Source organism: Hyalella azteca, unplaced genomic scaffold, assembly GCF_000764305.2.
Source record: "Hyalella azteca isolate HAZT.00-mixed unplaced genomic scaffold, Hazt_2.0.2 contig560, whole genome shotgun sequence".
Taxonomy (NCBI): Eukaryota; Metazoa; Arthropoda; class Malacostraca; order Amphipoda; family Hyalellidae; genus Hyalella; species Hyalella azteca.
In genome coordinates, this window is record NW_025930907.1 from 80,195 (window position 1) to 96,309 (window position 16,115).

At 33.9% G+C, this 16,115-nt stretch overlaps 1 protein-coding gene across 1 annotated transcript; it reads right to left on the reverse strand.

Annotated features, from left to right (window-relative positions):
- Window positions 1-1,215: 1,215 nt before the first annotated feature.
- LOC108683232 (membrane-associated progesterone receptor component 1) lies at window positions 1,216-16,081 on the reverse strand. The gene is made up of 4 exons (XM_018172527.2): window positions 15,407-16,081; window positions 2,525-2,686; window positions 2,069-2,218; window positions 1,216-1,787 (listed from the first exon to the last, which is right to left on the reverse strand). The coding sequence occupies exons 1-4, from the start codon at window positions 15,681-15,683 to the stop codon at window positions 1,549-1,551; spliced, it is 828 nt and encodes a 275-aa protein (XP_018028016.1). The 5' UTR covers window positions 15,684-16,081; the 3' UTR covers window positions 1,216-1,548.
- Window positions 16,082-16,115: the final 34 nt, after the last annotated feature.

The following is a 16,115-nucleotide window of genomic DNA, read 5'->3' on the forward strand; positions in this document are numbered from 1 at the left end:
TGGAAACGCAAATAAATTCAAAAAATATTCATTACTCTCGTTAATAGCAACTGTGTATCTGACACGGTATATCTTAATCGCAAAATAATGACTACTCAGTGATAAGCAAGTCAAATCATGCTAAATCTTAACGAGTTTATCAAATAATCTTACTTGATATTTAATAAAGAGAAAATATAAAATTAATTAGAAATTTCAAATTGTGACTAATATACAGTGTGATCAAAACCGAATGAATCTAGCTACCAAAAAATGGCCTGTATAAACACGAGCGATTAAGAGAAGCAATAAATTTTTAGTAAAGTTTATAGCCAACAAGAATAGGCTAGCAGAAATCTGGGGACTTCATTAACCCGCCAAACTAGAAAACAACAAGACGAACAGTCCGAGACATCACAACGAATGCCCAAAAGTGAAGTTTATGAAACATCGAACATATTTTATAGAATTCAATAAATTACACTCAGAGGTCAGCAGATCAGTTCGCTTTTGCACAATTCGGTGAATATGTTCACAAATACAGGCGGATTCCACAAAATTTAACTCAGTGTGGTTAGTACGATTAATATTATATGACAGTGCTGAACCACATCAACACAGCTCTCAGGTCTCATTAGAGACAGATTCTGCAACTATGAGGAAGGCACTGACTTCTTAGAGAAAACTGTAAGCTGGTACGAAACGAAGTCAAGAAACTACTTATGCCAATCTCTACTATAGAAATGAAAAACATTCACTTAAAATGGAGATAGAAATATTTTCGTCAATTTACTAACCTGCAATGTATAAAAAAGGAAAGATTGTAAAACCTATAAATAGCAAAAAGTGGCACTGGTGAAAGAAAACTGGATTTGCAGACCAGACTAGTCCAAAGAAATCAAATGATGGCCTAATTTGTGATAACATTTTCTGATTAAGGTTCGAATCAGGTTAAGCAATGAGCTCAAGATTAGAGTTGCACGCAAAACACATCAATGAAACATGAAGAGACTCCAGATGGTTGACTACAGAAAGCAAGCCAAGGAAAACAAAGCAACTTCATTAACAAACATAGTAAATCTAATTACTTTCGCAACAAGCAACTTAAATGTTATTATCAAATAAATTTATTAAAAATGTTTAAGGCTATATAATTGACTATTGACTAAGTCAATTATATACGTATTACAATTAATCTTGTAACTAATTTAGGCATATCAAATAAATGATCAGTAGTTCACATTATCTCTCAAAAAAGCACCTTTATACTTTCAGGAAATTTAAAATTAAGGTACGGTATTTATTAATGAACATTTCAAGGATAGTTTTTGGCAATGTTTTTTTTACTAGCTTCGATTATTCAAATTCATTCTCAAGCTTAGGGTCGATCTATCTAATTGTATTAGGTTTAGGTACAAACACGTTCACGCAATATTTGTCCCCTTTTGTCTAATTTTCATAAAAGATTTTACTGCATAGTTTCATACCTAACGAAAAAAAAATTTAAACTTGCACATGATATATCCAATAGAAACATACATACAAAACTAATTGGAATACACAAGAGAACTATTCACTTTTTTTGCTGCCAACATCTTTCACTTCATCATCACCAACAGTTTTCTCTTCATCAGCACCGCTGCCCTTCTCCGTGGCCATGTTTTGCACGGTAGCTGCTGCAGCCGGTCTCAGCCGAGCTGCTGAGTCAACCGCAACATCTGGCGTACTTTCTTTTGCATCTTCCTCGTCCGAATATTCAGTTGGCGTTTCCCCTTCTTTGATGAGACGTCCAATGTAGTCATACTTCTCTGTAAAGTTAGTAAAATTTATAACTACTATTTCAATGCAAAAAATAAATGTTTATTCCACTGATAAATGTATACAAATAGGTTTTTGGAATAAGACAGCATGAAAATAAATAAAATTATTTGAATAAAATTAATCAACTCCATAATTTACATAAGACACCAAACAATCAAGTTATCAAAACCAAGCTGAAATGAATGAAAAAAGTAAAAAGCAAATAACTATTCAATACGCATATTAAAAAGCCACAAGGGCAGGACAAGCAGAGTAATAATAGGCTCACCAGTAAACTGCATCTCCCACTCTCTGACTGAGTCCATCTGTGCAGGCGTCAGGTCGCTCAAGTCGCTGCTTTCATTCTTGATGTCGTCAATGTTGAAGGAGGCTAGAGCATGTGTGGCATCATGGCCAGCAAATGCAGAGTATACTCCACCTGAGATGAGGGCTATTTTTATAAAGCCAGCTAAAGCTTAATTAACTGATATAGGTATAATCTTCATGCCTACTGAAAATTATTCTTTAAGATTTTAAAACCATTTTGAAATATAGGTTAAAGATCATAAGGATTGCCTACTTTGGAATCAATGTATTTCAGTGATGATCTATATTGAATTGTAGTTAATGAAATATTACCTTCATTTATATTCAAATCAATTATATATACAGGTATTTGACATTTGTGAAGATTTTGGAAATACCAATGAACTATTAGAAAATTGAATATCTGACTTTTGAATACCTGGGCCATAGAAGTGTGAGCTGCGAGTCATATCAAAAATTTTGCCATTGACAGCCACACATACTCTCTTTCCTTCACCAGTGCCGTCATACTGACGTAGCTGTGTTAATGTCATGTCCTGCTTCTTCATTTTGGGTATAGAAGGTTCACTTGGGGCTGCAACTGCTCAAACATTATAAAGTTAGTATAAGCATCAGAAAAATTGAGAACCATAAAACAGCAATGATTAACCTAACACAGCACTAAGTAACATCTAATTAACAGGGATAATAAATATCCAAGTGATAAGGTCCATGCGGGCAATGAAATTCTTTTGTGATTGTGATAAGAGTGATGAACATAAATTTTTATTTTAGACAATAGTTTTTGATATTTAGAAAGATTTCTCATCAAGTTTTATTGCTGTTTTATTACAAACAAAATATTCCTGTATAGTGCAGTATATTCAAATATACTAATGAGCATAGCAATTAGGCATTACTAATTGAAGTTTATTCCTAAGCATATAAGGTTATATAACAGGAATGGTATTAATAAGAAAAGGGTATTAGGCCAATTTTTATTAGTACTGTCAACTGGGGCTACTCGGGATGATTTCGAACGTTTTTCATTCATAACTTCTTACCATGAAACATTTCATAAACAAGTTAAGGCTCATTTCAAAGCTCTTTGCAAGGGCTATCACACAGCTTCTCCAAGAAAATTCCATATGCTATTTGTAAGGTGCCAGAAGCAAAAAAGATTGTCCCAAGTAGCCCTGTTCAACGGGGCTACTCGGGACACTTGGAATAAAACTCAATTTTAAAACATTTGAAAGCATGCAAAGTGCAAACTTCATATCAGCAGCCTTATAGCATTTTTTCTGTATCTGTAAGCTTACAGGACGGCTTGTAATTTCACACCATTTTAATTGGGTTAAGTGAATTTACTATAAAAAAAGATAGTGAAAAACATACCTGAAACAGAAAGGAATGTTTCAGTGACAACCATTATATGTTTTGGAGAAATAAATCATAGTTTAAGTCAATTACTTTTCATTCTATGATGCCTGGTGCACAATTCTATATAGACATTCTATGCACAATTTTGTGATGACTGATGATGCACTAATTTTTCGATGAGTGAAATTTTTTTTGCCGAGCGAGGTAAATGTAATCAATATTCTTTGTTTTAATCAATTTTTTTTTCTTAACTGGAGTCTTTGCTAACTGAGGTTCTACTGTAAATGCGTTTTTGGGGGTGTCCCGAATAGCCCCAGGGGGGTGTCCTGAGTAGCCCAGATGTGCGGAAATGGCCACCATTTTTTTATTGAGGTATGTAAATTCTGCAAAAAAGGTTTTCATGCTGACACTTGTCTGCCACTTTTTTCTAAGCAAAATTTTTTAATACGGCAAATATTTTCTTTACTACAGACCTTAGCAGAAGTAACTTTTCAAAATATTGTTTTTCACTATTTTTTTCAAGAATTTTTCAGAGCTAGTAAATGTAGTATTTGTGAACTTCCTTTATGTAAGGTTGTAAATTGAATTCTAGAAGGCATCAGTTGGAAACACTCGACAAGAGTGATAGACCGGACCTTAGACTAGTCGTTACCCAGCAGTCCTCCAGTGAACAACCCATTTCTAGGCATGGTTGACGATAACCATTACGCCTTAACTCGCTGTGGTTCAAGTTAACCTACCCTGCCTTTATTGGGTTGCTGCTGATCTCGTGTGGACTGGACTCAAGGTGACGCTCTCCAAGCTTGTCCTTAGAGCTTTACGTGCTTAACGATCACCACGGGGACCGACTCTTTCCTTGAGGATCGGAGAAGCCCTGCAGACTACCTTGTTTTAGGAATTCACAGATGTTCCCTGTTGAATCTGTAGATTGAGCAGCTAAGGTGTCAGATTTATTAATGTATGGCGTTATCCCTTGATGTAAACTTTGATTCGTGTTTTGTTCTATTAAATTGTTGGTGTTCCTAAATGTTTATAGTATCCGAGTCAGCGAAACGAACCCCGATGAAGTATACAGACTTCATTACACTTTATACTACATAGGTACCTACATAGGAAAAATGTTGATGTTAACGCCACTATATTAGTTTTGCAATATTCCAATTAGTTTTGCTACTAAAACAGTTTTATGCCGTGTCGGAGGACTGTCCCAAGTTGCCCCGCCCGTCCCGAGTAGCCCAGGTTGACGGTATAAAAATTTTTTAATACATAACTTTTTTTCATGATTTATTCTGTTAATTGATTCATGCATTGCCTCTGACTTCACACAAGTGTGCAAAGTTTCTGATCAATTAGAGAGGTAGAAGCGTGTCAAATATCCGTTATAAGATTTGTAGCTGACAAAATTATTTTTCCAATTTTTTCAATATTAAAAAAAATTAATTTTCAAAATCATTTATTTTGACATTTGATTCATGCATGGTTTCCAAATTTACACAAGTGTGCAAAATTTCAGATCGATAGAATAAGTAGAAGTGTATTAAATTTTTATTACAAGATTTGTAGCAGACAAACAACAAGAAGTGTGAAGTTAAAGAGAAGTGTTGTAATAGAGCAAATTTGTCAGCAGTATCACATGAAACAATCTTCTACCCACAATTTATCCCAGATAGTTTTGCCAAATATTCTAGATTGATTTCATGCCTAAGTGGAAAATTGGCCATAAACCACCCATGAATGTAAGGGAAAGCACCTACTCTTGCAGTAAATTTTACTTGTTTCAATGGTCATTACACATTTTTCTGGTAAAAATCAATAAAATCTTCAGAAGTTTGCCTAGCATTTTCAAAAACCACCACTGAAATGATCTTTCAACTTCTAGTTTTATAAATTTCCACCCAAAATTGAAAAAATTTGGATACATCTGTGCTAGTGTGGAAAATGTTTTCCAAATGTATTGAATATTTGTCACTTTCAGTCATAAGTAGGAAAGTTTCAATCCTTAGATGGTTGGAAAATTCCTACTCTTCTTGGAACTGTGCCAGAGTGCAGAAAGTAGGTGAATATCTGAAGATCTTTGGTGACACATCAGCGGGAAAATTTACACCTTCAGAAGATCTTGCCAACACATTTGGATTAAGATAATTGCATTTTAGATGTACTACTCAAATCTTTGGCAATACTAATCGCCAAACAGGAAGTACACCAGTGGCTGCATCATTTTTAAAATTTTTGGTTGGTCAGACAAGTCTGCAAAGCACAATCCACAATTCAGTAATTTCAGTTGTAATGCAGTTGTCTACTGCAATACCTGGGGTGTTGAAGATACACTCATCTAAATAGGTTATGTAAAATTTTTGAAGAAAATTATCTTTTGCAACACATCTTGAAGACTGCCTGTAACGCATCTTGAAGACTCAGCAATGCATCCTGTGTACTGTCGGTGACGTTTTTGGTATTGGCAAAATGCAAAAATTGGCAATGCATTCACCAAACTCTGCAGCCTCGGAACAAGGATGGAATTCTAAAAATGAATGTTCATATATTATTTCTGCCCCAGGTCCTCCACTTTTTTGTTCCAAAACTTTTAGTTAAGATAGGAAGGATAAAAATAGGAGGGATTAAATTTGCACTTGAAAGAGTCAAGGATAAAGGTTTCAACACTAAGATTTCAATTAGACAAACTAATTGTTCATTAACAATTTGTCCTCAAGTCAAACAACAAATTAACATTCATGAATTAATAACAAATCAACCAATAAGAATTCAACATGATGCACGCTGCAAAAGCTATTTGAGGGTGCAAAATCACATTAAGTTTGTACAATGAAAGCACTCCTGCAACTGAATTTTTAGCACATTTTCTCATTTATGGAAAAAAAGGTGCTACTGTGCTTGTCATGTCCTTCCGTCCATGACAGATGTGGGACAAGGTGCTCTCTGTCACTCACTGCAGTGAGCACTGGTACTGATCTAAATCTAATTCTTTCTGGATTAGGGTTGGCAATGTGGCAGTGCATATCAATAACCACTTGCCAACTATCTCATATTAGGAACATTACTTGTAAATTTTCAGGCATCCCTGGTGATCTCTTCAAGTGATGTAGTAGTAAACTGGAATGTACCTATGTTGTAGCGTTGAAGCCTTTGATATATATACCTGATGCATATTTAGTTCAAGTTAATCAACAATTGCATAATTTCTGATGCAGATTTAGAATATATTTGGACCTTTATACCAAGAAACAAATTTTTTCTAAAAACTCTTTTGATGTTCTCACTCTCCTAAATATATTAAATCTAAGTATTTTGTTGTTTCAAAGACAGACTCCATTGACTATAAGATTAGTTTTCACAAGTGCATTCAAGAACAGATTCTAAAATAGTTGAAACATTTCTATTATCATATATAAACGGAACTCAAAATACTTACCAGATTTATTAATTGTCATTTATTTTGGTATGTATGGACAACAATTTTATCTTCATTCCCACAATGCTTCATTACCGGCTGCAGCTATAGAAACAGGTGCCAACCAACCTGAGCGTTGATTATTCACAAAAGTGTTGCAATGTTCTGCCTCCGATTGGTCAATATAACATTGGCAAACATTTAGCATTAAAATCACAAAGATCTCTGCTTACTTGTTTAGGTGCTGGTCTAATAAATTGAGAAACTGTTGTAAATCATGTTTCTGATTCTAATAACTGATCATCAATTTTGCATTGTATTTATCTCCAAATACTTATTGCATCTAATTATAAATTCTCAATACCCGTACACAAATTTTTGGGATTAAAATTCTGATTTTAATTCACCACATGTCTCACGACTAAGCACTCTTTGGTTTATAAAAAGAAAATAATTTCTAAAGAACATTTTCTAAAAGACATGAGACATTCAAAAACTCACAATGGTGTTGCAGGGGGAGCTATATTGCTTTTTAGGTTAACCCTTTGGCTTTCATGCTCGTTTATTTAATGTCTGTGCTGTGTTTTTCTCATAATGTAATTTTTCTGTTTTTCTTCTCTAGTCCAGACAAGGAAGTAAAATTATTACTGTAAAGGCAAATTCCAAAACTAAAGCAAAATCCTAATGCAAAATTCCAATGAATAACTAATAACTGCACCAGTATGGGAACCTAAGCTAACTCACCACTTGAGAGGAAGTGAGTGATTATTTATTGCATATATTCATTTTATTACTCAATTAATGTTGTATTACAAATTGTTTATACTTTGTGATTTCACTTTGTTTCTTATTTTCTATTAATTGTGTTCAGTGTGTTTTAATTCTGCAAGCTATATATTTTGGTGTTCATTAATTCTTCATTAAGCTGTTTGCTGCGATATAAGTTTGCTTGATTACTTTTTCTGCATCCATAAGCTCCACAGTTGCTCTAAGAAGTCATTATTAAGGTTCTTGATCATTACTGTTTTTCTGCTTGTTAATTAATGCTTGTTCATATTTAATCCAATCGTTTATCTTATAGTCATAGGGCTTGTGATACATAAAATTATTAAGTTTTACTTTCTTTTATGGCAGATCACATATGCATCTTGTCCATGCTCCTGTTCTAGTTAGTTCCATGCTCCTATGCTCCATGTTTCCATGCTCTGATGCTTGTTAGTTCTATGCTCCTATGCATGTTAGTTCATGCTCCTTGCTCCTATTCCTTAGCTCCTATTCTCTTTAGTTCCTCATGCTCCTATGCATGATGCTCCTACAGGCCATGTTTTCATGCTCCTTAGTTCCTTAACTCCTATGCTTGTTAGTCCTATGCAGGGTTGGCAATGATTAAATCAAAATGATTAAATCATGTGATTAAATCACTTGATTTTTTTATAAAAAAAATCATGATTTTTTTTATTTATTTGATTTTTTTGATTTTTTCATATATTTAAATATATTGAGTGGCAGTCTTTAATTTATATTGAGGTACTGTTATTCATGGTTTAGTATAAATGTCCTATGAATGACAAATTGGTATATAAACTTGTTGCCTTTAGTGTGTATTAGGTTCCAATAAATTGAATGTTTTTGTATAGAGGCATCAAGTGTGCATTACATTGTACATAGCTAGCAGCTTAGCTAATTCTTATAAGGCTATAAGTAGTCTTTAACTATTTGACTATTTGTTATATATTGATTACAATATACAATTTAAAAGTAGTTAGCTAGCTTATACAGGGTGGGGCAGAACTGATTGAACAGTTTTAAGACAAAATAAAAGAGTAATAAAAGGGTAATGGAGGTACATAAAGAAGAAAGTTTATTTTCCTCAAGATTACCATAACATACCATTTAAAATACTTATATTTTGAAAAAAATATCAGGAAGATGGGGTTTGTTAGCTGCATCACACTGTTGGAGTCGTGCTCGGAAGTTTTCTACAGCACGTTCACATATGGCAAGATATGGCCATAACCTCTGCTGCAATAATCCGTTCCCTTAGCTGTGGTATATAGGGTGTGAAGGCGACTTCTGAACCCCTTTCTTTTAGATGTCCCCAAAGAAATAAATCGCAAATGCTCAAATCAGGTGACCTTGCAGGCCACTGTAAATCACCCCTCAGAGATTGGGAACATGCGTTTCAAAATATTGAGTGACATTCGGGCTGTGTGAGCTGTAGCCCCATCCTGCTGGAACCACATATCTCCCAATGCTTCATTTTTAACAATGTTTTCTATCATGGGCTGCAAGAAATTTTGCAACATTGCAGAATAGCGATCGGAATTCACTGTCACTGTCACACCCTCCTCTGAGATCGACTCCAACAGTGTGTTGCAGCTAACAGCCCCCATCTTCCAGATATTGTTTTCAAAACATAAGTATTCTAAATGGTATGTTATGCTAACCTCTAGAAAAATAAACTTTCTTCTTTATGTACCTCCATTACTCATTTATTTTACCTCAAAACTGCTCAATCGGTTCTGCCCCACCCTGTATATTGAGAGGTTGAGATTGTATTGACCTTTTAGACAATTAGAAAGATTTTCCACCCTAATACGAGTATGCTAATTAAAATATTTAATTTCAATCTTTAAATAAGTGAATTTAATACTAGAAACAAAACAATTACAATTATAAGACTATATATAAAATAATTAAATGCAGTGAATGGATATAAAATATTTGAATTATGCACATGTTCATTTCAAACAGTGTTAGATTTTTTCATAACTTAAGTCTCGTTTCAAGTCATTTGAGGTTTGTTTTGTTATCGTTCAGTTTATGTTTAGTATTGGTTTATTGGTCTGAATTAAATGGGAACAGTGCAGTCAGTCACTCAATCACTACTAGTTGGTGTGTATAGAGGGTAGAGTCTGGTAGATTTATAGGACATAAAACTAGTAGATCTATTGATAGTGTTGTGCACTGTGCTATCAGCTACCTATCTGTTATGTGACTCTTCAATGTTTAGAAGATCTGCATTCCTGAAGTGTTTTTGTATATTGAAGCCAGGTAAATGGTCAATATTTAGCTCATTACTTTGCTCCATACAAACTTTACAAAGCTAATGAATAGACTAATCAATAATCGTTTACCCAAAAATCCTTACGTGGTAAACACCACCTTGGCCTGTTGGCCATTATTGAAGGCAGTAAGTGCCCTTTTCAGCCATCCATTATGATCCATATACTGTTATTGTTAGTAGGCTAATTGCAACATAAAAAATAACACTTCAAAAAGACAAAAAAGTTGAAAAAATAAAAAAAAATCAAAGAAATAAAAAAAATCATGAAAAAATAAAAAAAAAATCATTGATTTTTGATTTTTTTTATTAAAAAAAAATAAAAAAAATCGCCAACCCTGGTCCTATGCTCCAAAACTCTTTAGGTATATACCGACATTCTTCATTCACTTATGCACTGCACTTGTGCTCATTTCATAACCAAGAGCCATTTACTTGAACTGTAATTCAAATTCTGTCCTATTTGTCCATAATAAAAGATCAAGTTTAGTCTCATCATCATCCACACACCAAGTAGGTTGTTGCCAACCTATCAAGTAGAAGAAGGCAACGTGCTTGCCTCACCCACGGGAGACACGCGGCCTCACCCGCAGGAGACACGCGGCAACAATGGGAGATGAATTAATTTAGAATATGAAGTGAAATTATTTAGACAATATCGACAAAATAAGGCAAAAACATGAAAAAATTCATATCATATAGTATCAATAGGCATTTAATTTTTTTTCAAACAACTTTTCATTAGTTGCCTTCTTGTCTGCAAGCTGTTTTTTTTTATTGCGGTCCTGGCCATGTAACCAACATCAACTTTATTGAGGGAAATCAAAAAGACTTTTGTTCCATGACCTGAAATTAAATCCAATGGCTTTCCAGGCCTGAAAAATGAAAAATCAAATTCCATGACATTCCAGGTTTTCCATGACCAGTACACACCCGGAGTCTAGCAGCAGTATAGAATTCTGTATAGGTAATATACTATCATGTTAACAAAATAAAATGTAAGAGATTTATGTAAAATGTAATGTGGTTTGAAAACCGATATCAAGTTGGCAACTCCTCCCTCAAATACATACACTAGTCATGTATCCATATCAACAAATTTTTGTAATGAATATGTTCTAAAATAAAAATGACCTAAACTTTTGCACAAAATTCTCATGATTTTACCAATACCAACAAAGTTGTCGAATCCATACGAAATTATGGGATAAGCTGCTAATCTTTCACGGTGTATGGGAACATTGTGTTGCCAAGTTGACATTAGACAAGATGGTGTCAGACACCTTGTTTTGGTCTTGTGAAGTTTGATTTCACAATAAATAGATTTGATCCACATTCCACACTGAGTCATTTAAATGATGGAAAATTGTTTCAAAATTAAAACACCTATTGATATGCTTCTAAATACAAATTTTTTCATGTTTTTGCCCTATTATGTCAAATTTCTCTTAATAACTTGACTTCAAATCCTGAATGATTTTGTCTCCTGTATTTTACAAAATGTCCATTGTTTAGAAGGGGCAATTATTGCATTATGATTTTGATCTTAGAAATTTGTGTTCAAGTACCGGTATTTTAAATTTGAAATGTGATACATGAACAAATTAGACAGATAACCAATATTATAGATAGAATAATTAATCTTAATTAATAATTAAATATAGATTATTGATAGGTTATAATAGAAGGAACAATATTTAAAATGGTTGCACAATTTATTGGACCAGCACTTGAACCAATAAGCACAAAATATTTGTGATTTTAATGCTGAACATCTGCTGCTAAGGTTATATTGCACAAACAATGCGAAACTTATGTGGCTCCCAATGCACGTGTCAGTTCAATGGCTTAGGACCGAATAGACACTCTTCCAGACCCGCATGCCGCAGCAAAGTTGCCTGTGGACCAGGTAGGTCATGAATATCAGGAAAAATTATCTAAAACAGTTTTAAAACTTAGAGGACTAGCCCCTAAAGGAGTAAGCAAGTAGTATTAGTGATTTTAATGCTCATCATTTGCTGAGATGTATATACCAGTCAGCAATAAATCAATGTGACACATCGGCCATGACCCCACATTTGGGTTGGTTTGAATGGCCTTGTCATATATTTCTACAGCTGCTGAGGGTAGAAATAAACATTGAAGGAACATAGGTAAAATTATCATCCATACATCCTAACTAAATGACAGTGATTTGGTAACTATTTTGCGAACTATCTTTTATAATTGGTAATGGAAATGTCTATTTCAGAAATGTTCTTGAATACATTTGTGAAAACTAAAGTTCTGTAATCAATAGTCTTTAAAATGAAAAAATTGTTACATTTAAAATATTTAGTGATACGAGTGAGATAATCAATCAGGGTTGGCGCTTTTTTTTATTAAAAAAAAAAAAATCAAAAATCAATAATTTTTTTATTTTTTCATGATTTTTTTGCTTTTTTTTATTTTTTTCAACTTTTTTGTCTTTTTGAAGTGTTATTTTGTATGTTGCAATTAGCCTACTAACAATAACAGTATATGGATCATAATGGATGGCTAAAAAGGGCACTTAATCTTGAGGAAAATAAACTTTCTTCTTTGTGTACCTCCATTACTCCTTTATTTTACCTCAAAACTGTTCAATCAGTTCTGCCCCACCCTGTATAAGCTAGCTAACACATTTAAATTGTACATTGTAATCAATATATAACAAATAACAAATAGTCAAATTAGCTAAGCGGCTAGCTATGTACAATGTATTGCACACTTGATGCCTCTGTACCAAAAACATTCAATTTATTGGAACCTAATACACACTAAAGGCAACAAGTTTATATACCAATTTGTCATTCATAGTACATTTATACTAAACCATGAATAACAATACCTCAATATAAATTAAAGACGGCCACTCAATATATTTAAATATATGAAAAAATCAAAAAAATCGAAAAAATAAAAAAAATCATTATTTTTTATAAAAAAATCAAGTGATTTAATCACATCATTCACATGATTTAATCATTTTGATTTAATCATTGCCAACCCTGTAATCAATCATTTTAGAAGCTGTAAGAAATAAAAATAGTTGTTTTTGATGTAAAAGAATGTTTTAAATTTGAAAGAAATGCAATACTTGATTTTCATAAATACAATGCAAAAATTAATGATCCCTATTAGAATTCAACAGACGTGATGCTCTAAGAATTTTAATTGAAAAAGTTAGTACCTATTTAAAATTTACGATTTTACAAATTGCTTAATTGAACACAGTGCAGAAATTCAAAATCACTTAGGAGTATGAATTTAAGTCCCATGACTGGAGAAGATTTCAAAATTTATGTTTCAGACTCTACAGAGTCTTATATATGGTAATTTCAACTTAATTTCCAAGCTGGTCAATATTACCCCATCACGGCTGACATTAGGTGGTCCAAGTTCCCCCATTCAAGGCGGAGCCCCCTATTTGCAAACTATGACACTTTCCTCAAATTTGTCATTTGCATACCTATGTAACTAGAAGAGTTCTACTACAATGCACCAAAACCTGGAGTTATTTTACTAAAAAATATACGCAATTGATTTTACTACCCAGTCTAAGATACCCCAAGAGCTGGGGTAACAGGGACAATCACTTTTTTTTTAAATTACAGCAAAACTATGAGAGGCAGGAGCCAGCAATTTATGGTGAGTAAATCTAGAGTATAGACCTGTATTTTGCTTATTTCAATTTAGGTTTAATTTTGCTAGTAAAAAAATGGCATCATTTAAAAAAAAAGTAGTCTAAGTTACCCCCATTAACAGTATTATGGTTTGAGACTTTTAAATAAGTCTGTGAATATATTAGGAATCCTTTAAGTATACTTGTATTTGGTGATTTTAAGTGGTAAATAAATTAATAGATGATTGATTTAAGAGACGGTTTTAGACACCTAAAAACTAATTCCGACACAGGGTGTCGGAATTACGACACACAGGGTGTCGTACTCCGACAAAGGATGTTGGAATTCGATCGATTACAAATTATGATTTTGAAGCGCGGTTGGAATTAGTCTTACAATATGCTGCATTTAGTCACACAGTGTCGGAATTCAGCGATTTTGTAGATTTGAATTCTAAAGGCTTTTAAATAAATATGCCAACAGTTTGTGACGTTTCATCATTGCTGGTGCATACTGCATACTGCATAGTGAGGTGTTTTGACTTTTGAGAGTGACGTAAACCAATCAGAACTCAAGTTCTGCTGTCTGACAGCACAATGTGAGTTCTGATTGGTTTACATCACTCTCAAAAGTCAAAACACATGCATGATGCATGTGTTACCCCAAATAACTAATTTTACCCTAAAAACAGCAAGTGTCAACTGAACATGTGATAATGCAGTCTGACCGCTCTAATGTGACCGCAACTACGTAATCGTAATCTTGATGTTTACATTTTTTTGCCGGGAACTCGTCGCAACTGATTTCTGTACAAGCTTCACTGCATCCTCATCCATCCAACATATCGGAAACCTTAATTTTTTTTAATAGTTGGCCGAAGACTGACAAATATATTGAATGCAAGAATTTCAATCTAAATGTGTTGGCAAGATCTTCTGAAGGCGTAAATTTTGCTACTGAAGCGTTGCCAAAGATCTTGCAATATTCATCCACTCTCTGCACAGTGGCAGTGCGCCCTGGGTTGCGCATACGGTGATATTTATAGCCATTTATTTCTTGCTATGTCCTTAAGGTGTTGGAATATGGTGTGTTAACACTTAACTGTGTTTATCACTTTACCCTAGGAAAATTCCAATCCTGTTTGGAGCCCCAATATTTCAATAATGAATAGGGAAATTCCAATTTTCAATCCTGCACTGTTAGCTGCTGCCCTGCTGGACATTTTTCTAGCTTTCAGGGAATGGAGCAAGTTTTTGGGTTAGATAAAATTTAAATATTTTATCAGGCTTATTAGCCATTCAAAAATGATATACTGACCATTCCAAAATATTGGGCAAAATCTACCTACCTTTGAACATGGGCCAAAAAAGCCCATGCCAATGCTTGTGGTAATTTTTCACCCATTTTTATGACCTTTGCCTGATTTCTTTTAACAAACCCATTTCCACAGCAATTTCTGAAAATTACACATGTAATGCCCATTTCTGCCCACATTCCACAATTTGTGGAAAATTCTGTCCCATAACTCATGATAACTGGCAAAAGTCCATACCGGACCGGGGTACTCCAATAACTCCATAACATATGAGTAATGAATCAATCGTGTACGGTATTAATTTGATTATGGTACTAAAATTAATCTATCAGAGGCATTCATCTGCATAAATAAAAATATAATCAGTAAACACACTAGTGAAAACATTGAAAGGGCATCAGCGTCCTACAGTACCGGCTATACTACCCTAGACTACCTAGTACCTATAATATCTGACGACTGTCGACTGACGCAATAGAATGCCTAACAATAGACAGAATTTTCTTTACCTGGAGGTGGTGCTCTTGAAGCTCGGAATATTTTATATATTAGTACGCAACAAACTGTTAGAAGGGCTAAATTCAGAGGCGAAGACAGAGCTTCCATAATTATTTGTTGTACGAAGTTCGGCTCGGGTTCAGGGTCCAGAGAAGTTTTAGCTTCGCGTCCACCCGCCATCTTAACAAGAAGGTTACTAAGTCTGTCTGACAACACAATTACACAAGTGATCGTACGATCTTCCGCTGCTGTCTGACGCGTCTCAATCACTTGCCCACAGCATCTCATCGTCTGGCACTAAAGTTGACTCAAACTTCATAAGAGTCGTTATCATTATATGGAAATTTCGATTGCAGTAACAGACATGCATCTAAATCAGGAAACAAAATCTGATAAATAGTTTATCCCATTCATTTTTTCTGGTATTTGTTGTATTTATAATTGCATTATCAGATATCAGTTTCTATTTATGTGGTTCATCCTTCATTGTTTGCAAATGCAGTAGCATCTGAAACGAACGCAATAGAAGCGTGGACATACTCGTGTGTACCAAGACTCCACGAGCTACTTTATTTTACTGCAATTTTAACTGATACGATCATGTTTAAACTGATTTGAAATTTCCAAATTTCATATGCTCTTATTTCAGATACAAAATTCTCTTAATTCAATTATTTCACTTAATGCCAGAGATTCATTGGAATCATGAGCTTCTTGCTT